This window comes from Chinchilla lanigera, unplaced genomic scaffold (genome assembly GCF_000276665.1).
Source record: "Chinchilla lanigera isolate Chin_1 unplaced genomic scaffold, ChiLan1.0 scaffold00039, whole genome shotgun sequence".
Classification (NCBI taxonomy): Eukaryota; Metazoa; Chordata; class Mammalia; order Rodentia; family Chinchillidae; genus Chinchilla; species Chinchilla lanigera.
In genome coordinates, this window is record NW_004955440.1 from 3,166,886 (window position 1) to 3,184,664 (window position 17,779).

Below are 17,779 nucleotides of genomic sequence, written 5' to 3' on the forward strand. Positions count from 1 at the left end.
TACCTCTCGTCTTTCATAATGTCTGGTACATAACAGGCACTGCATACTTTCTATCTTTACAATTAATATTTTACATACACTCATACATGTATATATTACACACACACGTGCACACAGACACACACACACACACACACTTTTGTAGATATTAATATATTTTTAGTGCTGGGGCCTTGCAATGCTAGGCAAGTGCTTTTCCACTGAGCCATGCCCCCAGCCCTCAGTAACTACTATTTTTTTTTTTTGAGACAGGGTCTCCTATGCAGTTCAGGCTGGCCTTGAGCTCACCTTGTAGCCCAGGCTGGTCTCGAACTGGCAACAATCCTCCTGCCTCGGCCTCCCGAGTGCTGGGATTACAGGCGTGCACCACCATGCCTGGCTCAGTAACTACTTTTACCAAAATATATTCAAAGATAAGTTTTACTGACTGGCTAGGCCTCAGACGGGCAGGGTAGGGGAGGAGACATGCTCAGAAGAACTTGGAAATAAAATGTGAGCCTTTGGGAAAAGGAGATGGCCTGCGTGAAGGAGGGCCCACCGATATGCTTGTTTGGCTTCTTTTCCCTGGAAACTGTCTCTGTCCGGTCAAGCTGAGCTGTGGGGATTTGCAACCTCGCCCCTCCTGTCATGGATTGCTCACCTTTCAGCACCTCATTGATGTACTTGTTGAAATAGGTCACTCTGGAGGAGTCGTCAAAGAGGTTGTCACCTTCCCCTGTGGGCATGCCATTCCCAGCCAGGTAGATGGGAACTTTTGCTCTTGTGTACTCCAGGGATACGAATCGCAACAGCCTTCTTATACCCCAGGGCACCACGCGAATCCACGGGGATGCGGTTTGGGGCCACGCAGGGTCCACGTGTTGGGAGAAGCCTCCTATGTTATCATAGCTAGGGATACAGGAACCCTCTTGGGCCTTCCTGACGAGGCGGGAAGTGTAATGAGACAGACCCAGAAAGTCAGCAGAGCCCTTTAAGAGCTGCTTCTCGGCCCCAGTGAACGCTGGGAGCTGGGCCACGGTGCCGGGGCACTGTTCGTTCAGCTGCTGGATCCGGGCCTTCATGGAGGGAGGGTAGTCTCCGTCTACAAAGATGGGGTGTGCAAACCAGCCCAGCATGAAGTGCAAGGCGCGCTCAGAGGCTGCCAGGTCTTCAGGCTGCTCTGGAGACAAAGGCTCTGCCCAGTCCGAGTTCAGCACGATGCCCACGCGTCCCTGCTGCTGGGGGCGATGGTGGCTGTGGTAGTGGTGCCACGCTCGGGCATGAGCCTTGAGGATCAAGTGAGCCACCTGTGAGGAGGAAACGGAGCGCTCAAGAACAGCACTAACAAGCCCAGGATGAGCGTCAGGCACGTCAACAGCTAACACCCACGCCAGGACCAAGTCACGGGCGACATCAGTGAGCCACGAATCTCAGCAAGTTGGTAATAACTTCACACTAACACCAGTGTCAACAAGCCCATAAGAACATCAAGTCAGTAAGCCAAAACCAATGTGTTCAGACATCAATAGGGATGTCAGCAAGTCAACCTCCATAATGTTGAAGTCAACATTACCAATACCACCATTAACGACAAGTGCCAGGTGTGGTCTGCATGCTTGTGACCCCAGCAATCTGGGAAGCTGAGGCAGGAGGATTGCAAGTCCATGCCCAACCCGAGCAATTCAGTGACTTAGCAAGACTCTGTCCCAAAATGAAAAATAAAAAGGCCTGGGAATGTACCTTCTCCCATGTTCAATCCCCAGTACAAACAAAACAAGAGTCAATAAAGTCAAAAGATTAATAATTCAACATCAACAATAACTGTATCGTGCTCGCTTCGGCAGCACATATAACAGTAAGTGTATCAACAACCACATTAACAACTAAGATGTATTGGGGTCTTCCTGCTCAAATAAATTCTGTCACGTAGCTCTTACAACAACTTCATGTGACAAGTACAATTACTACCACTTTATAAATGAAGAGAAAAGGTCCACTGAGGTGTCACGACCCCACATGACTGCAGTTAGAAGATATATGAGAATTAAAACCCAAGCAGTCCAACTCCAGGCTGTCCTCATCACCCACAATCCCATGCTGCCTCTGTACTCAGTAAGTGCTTCCTGAACCATCAGTCCAGGGTACAGGGCATTATTTTTATTTTTTTTATTTTTGTCTTTTTTTTTTGGTTTTTCTCCGGTACCGGTAACCGAACTAACGACCTTGCGCTTGCCAGGCAGGCGCTTTGCCACTGAGCTAAATCCCCAGCCCCCAGGGCATTATTTTAATTAATGCACAAAGCATTCATTCTTTTCAGCTTACAGTACTTGTCCTTCACTTATATTTAGAAAGAAAACTTTGTAGACTTCACTCATGGACATAAGAAAGTCATCAGCTTTCTGGGGGAGCATCATGGGACAATAGGGAGAATGAGTTTGGAGTCTCACAAGCCTACCTCTACGTCCTGGCTTTGTCCCTAAGGACAAATCTCTGTGAGCCTGGACAATCTCCACACAAAATCTGCCCTAGGAAGTAAAGCTTCTGGCTTTTCTGGAATCCTAAATACTGTCCTCCACTGGGCTGCTTTCCAAAAGACGGGGCTGCTTCCTCTCTAAACTAGCCTCTATAAGGCGAGGTGCTTGCTGAACTGTCAGGTAGCCCTTGGAAACAAGGTTGGTGTAGTGGTGCGCGCCTGTAATGCCAGCACTCAGGAGGCTGAGGCAGGAGGATGGTTGTGAGTTCCAGACCGGCCGGGGCTACTTAGTGAGTTCAAGTCCAGTCTGGACTACATAGCAAAACCTTGTCTGAAAAAGCCAAAAACAGAAAGCAAGCGAAGACCACTGTGACTGTGTAATAATGTGAAAAAGTGTTAATAACACGTCAAGTAAACAATGAGCACTACATTGAGGTACACGGTGACAATGCCATAAGGGCAAAACAGTTGCTATGGACTGAACCGTGTTTCCCTAAAAGTTATGCTGGAGCCCTAGGCCCCGTGCAGTGGTATTTGGAGACAAGGTCTTTGGCAGATGATTAGTTTTAGGTGAGGTCCCAAAGGTGGGGCCCTTATGTTGAGATGGGTGGCCTTGTAAATCCCACCACCAGAGGCGCTCTCTTCCTTCCTGTTTCTGTCTGTCCACCATGAGGACGCTGTAACAAGTTTGTCTGTAGAACCTGCTCACCCTACAGAGCTGTGAGAGAAACAAAGTTTAAGCTAACAATCTACTTTACAAGGTGTGACTGAAAAACATGCTGAATGTTCAAACTCCTTAAAAGTTTATTACAGTAAAAGACACACTGCCGTTAACCCCCCTCAAAATATCCCCTCACTTCAAGCACACTTTATCTCATTGTTTTTTCTACTTTCCGAAGCAGTTCTGGACGCCTCCTGTCATAGCTTTAGTTATGTTGTCACGGCTGCCTGAATGTTGGGAATATAATCAAAACATTCACTTTTCATGGACATTTTGACACTGGGGAAGAGCTGGAAGTTGGAGTGTGCAAGATTTGGTGAATAAGATAGATAAGTACACACCATAATGTTTTTATGAAATATAAACATGATCCCCCGAAGTATAGCCTTACCATAATGTTTTAAAAAACCTGTCTTTCGTTGGATGGCACTCAGCAGCAGTAGTGACCACAATTTTGATCCTACCTTGCACAGACCTTGTGAAAGAGGACTTCCAGAACTGCTTCAGAAAGTGGCAAGAAGGACGGGGTGAGTGTTTGAAGCAGGGAGGGAATATTTTGAGGGGGATTAATGGGACTGTATCTTCTACTGTCAAAATTTTTAAAAATTGAAACACACCATAATTTTGATCAGCCCTTGTATCTTTTTATAGTAGCCTAAGTTAAGATGTTATTATAATGTGTAAACAAATAAATGAAAACAAGAACTTAAGGAGCTAGGGATTACAGATCAGTGGTACAGTACTTGCCTAGCACATGTGAGGAGGCCCTGGGTTTGATCCCCAGCACTGAAGATGGGAAAAAATCCAACACTCTGGGAGAATGAGGCAGGAGGATGGCGCGTTCAAGGCCAACCTGGGCAATACAGCAACTTCGTGAGGCCTTGGGTCAAAACAAAAACAGACTGTGGACCTGAGGATGTGACTCGGTGCACAGGCTCTGGATTCAATCCCAATAGCACCAAAAAAAAGAAAGACAAGTGAAGGGGAAGGGGACTTCCTCATCCAAGTCTTTGTAGAAATACAAAACACTGTACTGGACCCATCAGTCTCTGCAGAAACACTTACATCTCAGGATCCACAATAAAAGCCTAAGAAGAAACAGTTTGGAGATAGGAAGGAAGGGTCAAAGCTTCCACTTGTGGAAGGGCTTTCCTGCCTGTGTGCAGCCGCTTGCTGAAGGCCTGTGCTTCGGAGCTGAAGGCAGCTCACTTCCTCACCGCGTCCCCTTCCCTGTGAGCACCTAGAGTTGTTCTCTAATTTCACACGGGTTTAACTCCATCTGGCCCATGTCGAGGACATGGCCGGGCATCTCTCCTTAACACCTAGCACAGGGCACAGGGAACACTCAGATTTCAGAACAGAATGCAAAGCGTGACAGGGAAAGCCTTATGTCTACCCCAAAGAATGTTGCCAGGGAAAGCTGCTGGGTTTTCTGGGAGATTCTGAAGGAAAAGAGAAATTGAGGAAGACAAATATTAAGCCATCTAAAACGTGGTTCCCAAAGCCAGGCACGACGGGGGTGCCTGTGCCCTGTGTACCAGCTACCCAGGAGGCTGACGGAGAAGAATCACTTGAGCCTGGGAGTTGGAGGCCAGCCTGGGCCGTGTAATGAGACCCATATCCAAAAAGAAAAATTCGCCTCCAGCATGCACATCCCTCCTGAAATGATACCTTGATGCCATCTGGAAAGCAAATCCCTCCCTTTCTCTCCCCTGTCCACCTCTCAGCCAATGTGTTCAGGGACAGAGCCGGGACCCAAGGCTCAGTCACCAGGCTCCTAGCTGGGACCCCGCACGGGTTCTGGGGTGGGCATGTGGCTGCCCAGAGACCAAGGGACATAGGAAGCTTTGCCTGGAAATGTCGGAGCAGAGGCGAGCTTTCTTTCCTGGTCTGGAAATACTAAAGTTGGGCCATTACCACCTGGTGACCAGGTCTCCCAAGAATAAAGCCAACAAAGGGAACAAGACAGGGGACCACAACTGGGTGTGGACAGAGTATTTGTGCTCTAATCAAGCTCTGCCTTGACCAAGCTAAAAGTAAGACTTTTCAGTTTTTCCTGAACTGACAAATTCCCTCTTTGTCAGTTTAGGTTGCTTTTCCTCTCTCTTGCCACCAGAAATCCTGGGTAACATGGTTGTCTTTTTCTCTTTTTCTTGTTTGCAGTGCTGGGGATGGACCACAGGGCCTTGTACATACTAAGCAAGTGCTCTACCACTAAGCTGCAGTCCCAGCCCAGGAGCCTACTCTGAGTCAAGAAGACTTGGGCTCAAGTCCTACTTCCAACTGGCAAACCAATATGAAGGCATCATGACCACATTATTTATCTCCTCTGAGCCCCAACGCCCTCATCCATTAGTGCTATTCTGAGTCTGTAGTGACTATTTTTAAAGCACTAGCACAGTGTCTGGACAGAATAAGGCGATGAAAGACGTATGCTTATTTTCCTGCCTCTGACTTCCTTCAAGGAAAAAATAAACAGTAAACATTTTTGGATGAGGAGACACATCAAATGACCTCCTTCCAGCCAAATGTCTTTTCTCCAATTAGTAGGGACTACAGGGTGGGAAATACCTTAAAAGAGGCCACTCCTGGGTCGGAAATGCCTGGTGCGTGCTGGCCGGTGCCATAGCCTGCGTAGCTCACCACCCATGGCTCATGGAAGGTCACCCACAGTTTCACACGGTCCCCAAAAGTAGAGAAGCAAAAGGCCGCGTAGTCCACAAAGGCATCCACCACGCTCTCATTCTGCCAGCCACCAAGCTCCTGCAGGGCCTGAGGCAGGTCCCAGTGGAACAGCGTCACCATGGGCTGGATGTGCGAGTCCAGCAGGGTGTCGATCAGCTTGTTGTAGTATGCGACACCCTGGGGGCTGGGACTGCTCCTGTACCCGGTGGGGAAGATCCGGGACCAGGAGATGGAGAACTTGTACAGCTGAGCCCGGAGCCCGCGAAGCAGGGCGATGTCAGAGGCTGGCTTGTGGTAACTGTCACTAGCCACCTCTGCGGTCGCTTGGCCCTTGGTGGCGTTCAGTCCGTACCGGTCCCAGATGCTGGCCCCTCTGCCACCCTCAGCCCAGCCTCCTTCCACATTAAAGGCTCCCGTGGAGACGCCCCAGAGGAAGCCGTCAGGGAAGACGTCCTGCAGGAAGGCATCCCTTTCTGCCCTGGACTGGTTAGCAAAGGCTTCCCAGACCCTCCGATAGGCCGAGGCAGGGGACAAGGGCCCACCCGCCGTGTCGTGGTCCTGCTGCCGGTCACTCCGAAGGGCCAGGCCGTCCGTCACAGAGCACGACACGCTGCGGGATTGAAGTGAGACAAAGGGAAAAAGTTAAGGACTGAGTTACGAATGTCCTTGTGCTGAAGAGGCTCAATGCATTTAATCCGTAAAAATTCCAGAAACACTGCGCCAAAACCAAATCCACAGTCACAGGCAGCAGGTGCCTGGCAGAGGGAGAGCGCTGGCCCTTCCCAGAGGAGCGCGTACTTGTTGCTCTCGCGTGAGGACAGCCGCAGCACCGCGGCTGTCCGTGTGGGATCCCTCATTATGGTTTACATCGGATGACGCCAAAGGCTCACGAGAGCACAGCTGGGACCTCTGGCGTGGCTGCATTCTGGGGCTTACAGCCGACCTGCTGTTAGGTGGGGTCTAGCCGGAAGAGGAGGGCCGGGGGTGTTAGCCTGGTCTCCCTCCTGTCCTGGCTTCTCCCTTGACGCTCTGCTCCCTGTCTGCCGTGCCTCCTGCCTCCGAACCATGAACTGAAACCTCTACAAACTGTGAGCCAAAGTAAACCTCTCCTACTTTAAACTGTGGGTTCCAGATGGGCGTGGTGGCGCATACCTGTAATCCCAGCACTCGGGAGGCTGAGGCAGGAGGATCACTGTGAGTTCAAGGCCAGTCTGGGCTACAAAGTGAAACCCTATCTCAAAAAGCCAAAACAAATCCCCCACAAAAACAACAACAAAAAAAAATTTGTGGGCTCTGGTATTGTGTCTCAGTGATGAGGAAAATAAGACATCCCTTAAATACGGACCTCAGTTCTGCTGCAGTACTTTCTTCTTAGATTTTACTGTTTATAAAACATAGCTAATAATAATTACTTCAATGTATTGAGCCTATATTTTGTGCTGGCCTGAGCAATAAAAATATAGTGTATTATCTCATTTAATTCTTTGGATTAGAAAAAATTGTGTGTGGGGGGGACCACGAATTGAACTCAGGACCTTGTGCTTACCAGGCAGGCACTGTGCCTCTGAGCTATATCTCTGGCTATCTTATTTAATTTTCACAACTACTTTTTGAGATAGACTCTATAATTACTTACCCTATGGGGATAAAACTGAGATTTAAATGAGTAACTTCTGGGCCTCAGGGTCCAGTAGCTGTTTACCAGCCGGTGCAGGGACATTCTAACAATGTTTGCCAACTAAATAGCAACTCTGGCTACAATCTCCTTTCTTCTTCATGTTGCCGGACTGAAGACACAATGGCTGGAGCTCGAGGGTCCATCAGGGCAAGCGCAGAGCTTTGCGGATGGCAAAGAAACAAGAGCGGAGCCTGGGTTCCTGATGACCACATAGCTTGCAAGTGGGAGAGAGAACCTATGCTTTTAACCACACATCACTGTCCTTTGTAAATGCTTATGCTTTTGTGCGTGTGCTACACCTAACACATACATCAGAAATGAAACAGCTCCTGACAGTGATATCCTTGTATGCAGTTTCTAATGGTAATGGGGTTGAACTCAGAGCCTTCACACTGAGTTACATCACCAGCACTGTTATTTTGGGACAGGGTCTCAGTAAGTTGCCGAGTCAGGACTTCTTGCAATCTTCCTGCCTCAGCCTCCCAAGTGCTGGGACTACAGGCATGCACCGCCATGCGTGGCTTGTATCTTCTATTTTACTCTAGCTTCTTCTCTTCCTCTTTCCCATTCCTTTCTTTCTTGCCTTTAATTCTGGTTATCATCGCCTAAATTGATTTCACCATGAGCTGTGCCTCGCTGAGTGGGGAGGGAGGCACCAAGCCCACAGCAATTTGCGCCCAGCAGAGAGCAGCCTTGAGTAAAGGCTGGCAGAGGTGGGGGTGTTGGTCTGGAGAAGGAAGCGGGTGCGCGGGGGTGCGCGCAGGCGCGTTGCGTGTGTGTGTGTGTGTGTGTGTGTGTGTGTGTGTGTGTGTGCTCGCACGCATGTGTGTTTGTGTAGAAAAGCATCTTCCTCCTAGGGCCACCATGGAGAGGGGACAACACACCAGCTAGGTCCAGAGCAAGAGCTGACAGAGTGACAGGTACCTGCAGAAGGGCTCCCTCCTAAGGAGCAAAGCCTGGGCCCCCGTGCCCCCACAGGAGGTCCCTTCCACCTGCACCCTGCTTTGCTTAGGGGCCGCTTCCTGCGTTCTCTAGACCAGCGGGAGGGGAAGCAAGTATGGCCGTGAATCACCTACACGGCTCCCAGGACTCTGGAGCACAAGGTGCTGAGCCTTGCTGTGCGCCTGTGCCCGTACACATGGGCACATCGTGACCCATCGGCCCTGGGCCTGCCTCTGTCCTCGGGCTTGGGGAGAGAAGTGGGGATGAAGTGGGTCTTGGACTGGGGAGTCCGGGGCTCACGACCTTGGGAAGAGATTTACTACACCGAGAAGCCCCAGCCTTTCCCTCCTGCAGCCGCCAGCCGCACGCCATCTCACAGGGCCCTTTCCCCCTCCTAGGGACGCAGGCCACACCTGGAGTGAGAATCACTCGAGGGCCTCTCACTCAGCTGTGAGGCCTACAGTTCCTGGGGCAGCATCCTTTCTGGACCCACCTCTGGGGGAGCTGCACTGGCAGGTTCTCTGTCCACCTCCCCGAGCCAGGCCCTGCCGGACCCACTGCTGGACCCTGGCTTCCGGGTCAGAACCCCGAGGTCAGGGTGCTGGACAGAAGCTCGGAGCGGGAGCCGCTGGGGTTCTGTACTCACCTCTGCAGTCAGCCTCTCAGGGAGCCCATTTTATTGTGGCTCATTGCACTTTCTGTCCCAAGGCAGCCCGGACTCCCTGGCTGACTGCAGTGCAGTCAGAGAGCCGCTTCGCCCTGTCTGCACCCCCTGCGTGAGGCCGACAGCCTGCAGCTGCTCGGGGTTATTGGTCTGAAATGCGAGGTGAAGGGAGTAAGGGGGTGGAAAGACAGACGGAGGTTTTGGCTCAGGACAGCTGACGGCAGAGGAAAGGTATGAGGAGGTGTTGGCACCGACGTTTATGAAACGTCAGAGGTGAACAAAGAGCTGCAGCTGAGCATCTCTAACCTGTCCTACCCTAAGGCAGAGCATGCAAAGTTCACTGGAAACACACCCAGCGCAGGCCTGAGGGTTTGGGGACGCTGAGTGCCGTGTTGCACACCACCCTTTCCTGCTTGTGCGGCTGATGTGAGGTGCGGTGTAATTACGGGGCTAACCTCCCATCGTCTCCCATTTCTTTCACAGTACAGTGTATCACTTACAAACTTTGGTACCTTACTCATGGATAAGAAATTATTTGCAGCTTCATCATCAGTTAAAGCCTCTGCAGTAGGGCCATGTAAAAGCTGCTTTTCCTGTCTTGGGTGAGGAAGCTTCAAATTCCACACTGAGAAAATAGGGGCAAGAACTCACTTCATGAAAGCTCAGTGTGGTGGTCAGATCTATTTTTAACCTGGCCTCTTCCACATCCTCTGCCTCTGCGATCGTAAGATCTTAAACTAGGACGCACATTACGTGCAGCTGGGTGAGCCGAGGGCTGGGAAAGCCAGGCTGTGGGGCCCAGACCAAGGCTCAGCGAGGGACGACTTCTGTCATGCAGAGAACCACAATAAGCCTGCTGGTCCAGGAGAAGATGACAACAGCCCCGAAGAGATCGTCCACGTGAAGTACAGCGGCGCAGGCCACGTATCTGTTACTGGTAGTACAGCAGGCGGTCTAACATTACCTTTTCCTGGAACTTGAACAGCTCAGGAACGCACTGACATCAAACCCAACGATGTGTACTTGGTCTTTGTTTACGGCTGTAAAAGAAGTAGTGTAATTAACTCTGCATGAAGCTCAACAAAGAACATGCGAATCTGAAATTAGCAGTTTTCCTCATTCATTAAAAAAATGCAAACTCTAAGCAATGGTTTTAAGAGCCCACAGTAAGGACTTAAGGAGGTCAGACACTTCTGACCTGCTCATGACCTAAAACAGTGGTTCTTCTACTTCCGGGTGAATTGGAATCACCTACAGACTTGAGCCCTCCTGCCAAAACCACCCCAGGGTCTCCGTCAGGTCGTCTGGGTGGGATCTGTGAGATGCGCTCTGTCTCCAAGTGATGCTGATCCCAGGCTGCCGGTCTGGAAGCACAAACCTGGGAACGATGGAGAAGAACCCAACGCAGAAAGCAGTGGGATTCTTGTTGCTATTGTTGTAAATTGTGGTTTAAGCCGGGCGTGGTGTCTCACACTTTATAATCCCAGCTATTCAGGAGACTGAAGGAGGAGGATCACAAGTTCAAAGACAACCTGGGCAACTTCACAAGACTCTGGGGATATGGCTCGGTGATAAAGTGCTTGCCCAGCACGTGAGAGCCCTGGGTTCAGTACTGAAAAAAATTGTGGTTTAAGTACATATGCATGTAAGTTACCACTTTAACCATTTCTAAGAGGGCAGCATCTGAGAACAGAACTCACGCTCTCAAAGATTAGTTTGGGTGACAGAATTAACGGGGCCTGTGGAGCCATACAGTGCCGGGGGCTGCAGGTGGTGGGCAGGGCACCGATTTCCCCATCTGCTGGCCTGTGGGGGGGTGACGGGACTGACTATCAGGATGCCAGCACTGCCGGTGCTCCTTCCCAGTGTTCAATGACCACGTGTTAACAGGCCCCAGCTCTCCCCAACGCAGACCAGGAGCAGCTTCTTGAGTCACAGCCTATCAGATTCACTGTCAAGAACTTGAGCCAGATGCTGAAAAGATGGTCCTTGAGCTGCAGGTTTTCCATTCAAAGGTGTTTAGCATCTTCTGTGCCCAGCAAGTCCACACACAAGCTGAGGTAATTGGGACACAGAACAAGGGCGAGCAGAGGGCAAGGTGAGGCTCTCAAGGCTTCTGGGTGGGGACAGCCCTGCAGAGCGCGCGGGGATGACAGAACTCGAGGGAGACGTAATGGGAGGGAGCCAGGCAGAGATGTTTCCATGCTTACAGCACACATCTGAGGCCCGGCGGTCTTTTTCCCGTTGTAAGACCTTGCTGCTTGGGGCAGTGGGAGCTGGTTGCCAGGAAAGGCAGGGCCTTCCTGCTACCTAGGGTGGGCTCTCAGCCCAGCCCTCCTCCTCTTTCCCTCCTGCTGCCGAGACCCTGCTTTCCAGTCTGCTGCGCACCAAGTCAGTGCACAGCCAGCCCCTCCCAGCCCCTCTGCTGGTGTCCACTCACCCTCAAAAAGGCTGAGGAGCAGCCCGGGAGGGTTCTTCTTGGTAGAGGGACAATCCTGAAGTTTTAGAGTGAAGATGAAAACTTGCACTTTTGGCTCAATGCTCTGAAAAAGATACAGACCAGCAAGTGAACTGATGCTACCTAGAAGTATCTTGTGATAATACCTCGTTTCCCAGTGAGAGGCTGCAAACACTGCAGCACTGGCAGTGACCTCCAGCCGGCTCAGTTAACTGGTTCGGCCGCCTCTGGACTGAAGGAGGGGGACTGCTCTCCTCAGTAACACAGGCCACCCTCCCAGCCCGGCCCAAGTGACACCGCCTCAGCCACACAAGGAACCTCTTAGAGGCAGGCCCTGTGTCAGTCAGGAACACATTCATCGCTGCTCTTATCCGGAGTCTGAACCAGGGAGGACAGGTGAAATAACAGTACTTGAAACTGGTGATGGCTTCATAGGGCTTCTTTAGACTTTTCTCCTTACTTTTAGAGATGTTTGAAATTTTCCATGGCAAAAAGCTAAAGAGCTGCCATCTTTTTAAAACATTTAATCAGCACATGCTCACAGTGCATGATTATATTCATCCTGGGGACCTGGCCTATGTACCTAATACACCTTAATTCTTTTTATGTCCGCTTCCCACCTCCGTCATTTCATCATTAAAACTGGAGCAGGGGTAATCACTTTCCCATTTTTCCCCCTAGATGCTTCAGTGTCAAGGGGAACATTCCAGAATGACATGTTTGACTTCACTTTAAATGATCTCTTTTGGGAAGCTGGGGTTTCATTAGTTTTCCTGTACTGAACTTTTTTCCTCTGAACAGTTAAAGGCTACTGAAAGACACCAGTAGCAACTACTTACAAAGGACCCAGGTGCACTGGCAGTGTTTTCTCATAGCTGCCTGTGAGAAACGCCCCTTCTCTGCAGAGGAGACATCTAAAGCTCCAAGACGCCCACTGAAAGCCGGGTGTGGTGGCGCACACCTGTAATCCCAGCACTCGGGAGGCTGAGGCAGGAGGATCATTGCAAGTTCGAAGCCAGCCTGGGCTACAAAGTGAGCTCAAGGCCATCCTGAACTGCATAGCAAGACCCTGTCTCAAAAACACACAAAAAAGATGCCCACTGAGCTGCCCATGACCACAGGCTCCGTGGGGTGGTGACCATGTGGCCTTTGTCCTGTCTCCGTGCTGGGGTTTCCGGGACAAAGGACTGGGGTGGCGTGCTTCCAGGACAGAATTCTCCCTGGAAGATCGACACTCACTGTCCGACTGGCCTTTTCCAGGACGGGGAGGGAGAGGAGCCTCTGAGGCTCTGTCCTGCTTGCTGCGAGTGGGGAGCCCGGGGAGACAGAATCTTTTCTAACAAACAGACGCAGTGCTCCTGGCCGGCCTGCTGCAGCGGTTGAATGCAGGGCTGAGCCGTGGCTCTTTATGAAGACGTTGGGCCTGAGGCTGGGCCCCATGACACCCGGGTGCCCCTGTGAGCTGCAGCTGAGGCTGCTGAGTTGCGGCATGGGCGTGGGGCGCAGAGGTGCCCCGGGGAGAGTGGGGGAAAGGGCAGCGCATGGCCTTGTTCCCTGTGTGGCCCGCAGCAGGGGCCCCTTTCCTGCCCAGGCGGAGCGAGGGCACCTGGGGTGAGAGGCCCGAAGGGGTGTGAGGAGGCGGCTGTCGGCCGTGAGCTTTGGCTCCTGAGGACGCAACTCGGCCTTTCTCCTCGGGGAGGGAGAACCCACTTCCCCTGTCCTGGGTGTGGCTGCGGTGTATTGGAAACGCAACCAGGCTTGTCACTGTGGTCCCACACGCAGTCTCTTCCCAGGCTCCGCCACTGTCGGTTGTCATTCTGAAACTTTTTGTTGTCTGGTAGTGCTGGGGACTGCGCCCAGGCCTCATGCATACAAAGCATATGCCCTACCCTGAGCTATGCTCCGAGCTCCATTTGGATTTTTTTTTTTTTTTTCTGGAGACAGGGTTTCACTATATAGCCCAGGCTGGCTTTAAACTCACAATCCTTCTGCCTCAGCCTCCTGAGTGCTGGGAATATAAGTATGTACCATCATGCCTAGCTTGAATTTTTTTTTTTTTTCAGTACTGGGAATTGAGCTCAGGGCCTTCTCACTGAACTATAGCCCCAGCTCCTTTTTTGCTTTTTTATTTAGAAGCAGGGTATTACTAAGTCGCTAAATTGCCCAAGCTGTGCTCAAATTTGTAATCCTCCTGCCTCAGCCTCCTAGAGTGCTAGAATTACAGGTGAGCACCAGGATGATGGGCTCCATTCTGAATCTTTGAGGCTGCATCTGAGCTGTCAAGGACAACATCTGGAATTAATTTCCCACCAAAGGAAATGTAAAAGGAACTGTTACCAGGAGTTTTAAAAAGATGACTACTAAGTTTGTCCACAAAGAATTTTACTACAGTATTTGGCAGGGCAGCTATGGACTAGAGTTTCACAGTGTTACCCAGGCACTGGCAGGAGTAGCCCTTCTTAAAGATATTCTAATGAAAAGGGAAGCACCGGAAACCACATCCTCAAATACAAATTCCCAGGGCTTCTGTTGCCTGCCTCTCAGAGGCACGCTGCCTCTGCATAACCAAGATGGCTTTAAAATGCCCTCAGCTCTGAACCCATTAGGTTGGCCACGAACTCTGGTTTAAGTCCTTGAGGAGGACGGAAGACGTATTTGTTGTCACAGGCATAAGCAGACCTCAAAGACATCACAAAGCTGTCTAAGGCCTGGACATCTCATCAGTGAGTCCAAAACTACAGGTTCCAGGTTGCAAGCAAATTCAGGTTCAGGTAAGATGTTCACAAAAACAACTAGTATCAGCCAGGTGTGCTGCTGTAATCCTGTGGTAGGGGAATTGCAGATTCAAACTGAGCCCAGGCAATTTAGTGAGGCCCTGTCTCAAAATGAAAAATAAAAAAGGGCTGGGGAGATAGCTAAGCGTGAAGGCCCTGGATTCAATCCCCAGTGCCGTGAATATTTACCTGAACAAGCGAACCCTTGTTACCTTTTCTAGGAAAGACTAACACCCCAATGTTCTCTGGGGACGCTTTCAGCGGACATCTCCCCAGGTGCGACTGGCAGGTCTTCCGACTTGGGTGGAAGCTCAGTTCAGGCATCAGCTGAACTATTAAATGTCTACTATGCTCTCAGGAATATTCACCGTTGGTCACTGATACAGAAAAGGGCTCCAGTTACCTGCAGTTTACTCAGCTTCTCTGGCAGACTTGCCTCGCTTTGGCATTCGTAAGACAAATCAAGAGAGAGGAAATCAACTGAATCCTAGAAGTGAGCACACAGGGTCATTAGAACGTAAGCAATCTCAAAGAGCTGCTCGAGCAATGTTTTGTTTCTTCCCTTATTACTAAATACTCCAACGTGGGATTTTACAAAAGAGAGGGGCACTGGAAAATCTGGGGATGCGTGTGTATATATCACTGGGAATATATCCTCTGTCAGTGTGAACCTTTTAGAGCTTTCAGTGAAAACAAACACCGGGCCGAAGCACGTGTGCCATAGGTTCGCCAGCACTGAATTCTATGTGCTCAGCCAACGTCTTGGCGCACAGAAAGCAGTCACAAGTGTGTGTGATCACACAGGTGTGTAAAGGAGCCCACCAGAAATGTGGGGTCCACCGTGAGGCCAGCAGTACGGGAGGAGCCGGAGTCCCGAGCTGTCTCCAGGCCCTCATGATCTCCAGAAACCTCACTGGGTTTTTGGTTTGGTTTTCATTGCAGGCCACAGTTTGAAGCCCACCCCAGTTAACCTCAGCTGGACCCCTCCCGCCAGCTGCAAGCACAGCCCTCACGGGCCCGGCTTCAACGCTGACTGACGACACCACTCTACCCTGTCCCTGGCCTGCATGCGCTCGAAGAACCTCAGAGGCTAAGGTCATAGAGATCATGGAGATACCCCTGGGTTTCACTCCCTGCTTCCCTGAGCAAGCCCCACTGGCTGCTCCATTTTTTTTTTTTTTGCTACCAGGAATCGAACTCAGGACCTTGCGCTTGCCAGGCAGGCGCTGTGCCGCTGAGCTATCTCCCCGGGCCCCGGCTGCTCCACTTTTGTCCTTGTTGTGACCAGATCATCGCTTGCCTTCTCGCTCTCACGGACTGTCTTCAGTGATGGCAAACCTATGGCACACGTGTCACAGCGGGCTGTTTGTTATCATTGAAACCTATGTCCTTCGACAAGGATGGTGGATAATAGCATCAGGTGAGAACCCAGTGGACCCTGGAACGTTCGTACCTGATTCAGTACAGACTCCGCAGTGCTTTCCCTGCCACATCATCATCAGCATTTACTGAAGACTCCACGTTTGCTCCATGGTGGCAAATATCACTTGAACTTTCCCCCGCCCATCCTCTCGGTGCTGCTTCTGTTTCTCAATTACATACAGTGCACAGCAACCGACCTCCTACTTTTGAAAGTCACTGCTGGGGAGCAGGAGTCTGGAGTCACATTTAAAGATGAGTGAGAGCTATAGAAGCTCAACATTTAATAAGGAGGGCTAATAAATGCACCAATCACATTAAGACAGAAAATTAGACTGTTCTAAGAAAGGCCTCACTAGTTATGCTCAGATCTTAAGTGAGGAGAGACTGTGCAGGGACCTGGGACACCTTCAAAGGGTCCAGGCCTGTCTCAACACACCAAGCCTTGGTTTCTGCTCTTTTTTATTTTTGTCTTTTTTTTTGGTACTGGAACTCGAACCCAGGGCCTTGCACTTGCCAGGCAGGCGCTGTGCTGCTGAGCTACATCTCTAGCCCCTTATTTTTGTGTTTTCCAGACAGGGTTTCACTATGTAGTTCAGGCCCGCCTTGAACTTACTTTGTAGCCCAGGGGGTCTCCAAGTCAGTGTTTTCCTGCCTCAGCCCCACAAGTGCTGGGACCACAGGCGCGCACCACCACGCCCAGCTAGGGCCTCTGTGTTCTTTACTAATTCTCTGAGTCTGACACAGAACAGAGCTTGGGAGCTGGTGGTCTAAACAAACGGCTAAGGGTTCCAGCTGGGGAAAGAGTTCATCAGATTGAGCAAGGTGCAGTCCTGAGGTCTCCTGATGGAGAGCACATTCACAGGGATAGTAAGACGAGGGAGACTTTTGCTGGAGAAAGATGTGAGGAAGTTAGGAGGACAAGAAGCACATCACGTAAATGTTATGTACGATGCGAGAGCAGAGAGTGAGGGTAGGACATGTACTGGGTAAAACAGAAGTGCGGCCAGGTAGACACACAGGCATTGACAGTATGCACGATACACACACACACACACACACACACACACACACACACACACACAGTGGACAGCCCCCGGGGGTTTACACTGATTGGGGGCACATGGCTTCCCGCCGGGGGGTCTGTCACAGCTGTGCTTTTGGATGATTGCTCTGCAACACTGCACAGCATGGATGGGGCAGAAGGACCGGTTCAAAGGCTGCTGCTAGACAAGCACTTTTCTGATTAGCACTTTGGTCTCCTGAATTTATAACTGATAGCAGTTATTACCCTTCGTAAATTAATTTAGATGGCATTCTGGCCAAGTAGTCTGCCTGATAGTTGTTTATCCAGACGCTTATCATAGCTGGGTTTTAAGTCCCTGAGCTGGTAAATCTGAAAACTGAACCCTGACACGTGCGGCCCCGGGACAGCAGACGCCGTGAGCAGCGTCGGCACTGCGCAGACCTGCTGCAGTCAGCTGTTTTTTTTTTTTTTTTTTTTTTGCAGTCAGCTGTTTTCCTGGAGGCTTTCCACAGGGTCTAGCAGACCAGGGTGGGCAGAGCTGTTTACTGCTCAGATGTTTTCATTTTTCTTTGTGGCACTGGGGATGGAGCCCAGGGCCTTGTGCTTGCAAGGCAAGAACTCAACCACTGAACCACATCCCCAGCCTCATTTTTCTTTTAAAAAAATCAGTTACGTTGCAGAGGATGTAGGAAGCCAAGAAGGGGACTCAAGGAGCACATTTTAAAGCCCCTTTACCCTAGTATCTATTTTTTTTTTTTTTTTTTGGTTTTTCTCTGGTACCAGGAACCGAACTCACGACCTTGCGCTTGCCAGGCAGGCGCTTTTGCCGCTGAGCTAAATCCCCAGCCCCCCTAGTATCTATTTTAATAGAAACTGATTTCTTCTGTAGTAAGCTGTTTTGGACTCTTTTAAAAAAAAAAAAAAAAAAAAAATCAGAGGCTTCTTCATGTAGGTAAGCT

General features: G+C 50.5%; 1 protein-coding gene across 1 annotated transcript in view; it reads right to left on the bottom strand.

The window, feature by feature from the left end:
* The window catches only part of Lct (lactase), a 48,381-nt gene that overhangs the window by 18,156 nt on the left and 12,446 nt on the right, over positions 1 to 17,779 (bottom strand). The window contains exons 3-7 of the mRNA XM_005390764.2: positions 14,778 to 14,861; positions 11,583 to 11,685; positions 10,107 to 10,182; positions 5,745 to 6,468; positions 641 to 1,286 (exon numbers count right to left, since the gene is read on the bottom strand). Coding sequence (XP_005390821.1) covers positions 641 to 1,286; positions 5,745 to 6,468; positions 10,107 to 10,182; positions 11,583 to 11,685; positions 14,778 to 14,861 — 1,633 coding nt within the window. The remainder of the gene's footprint in view (positions 1 to 640; positions 1,287 to 5,744; positions 6,469 to 10,106; positions 10,183 to 11,582; positions 11,686 to 14,777; positions 14,862 to 17,779) is intronic.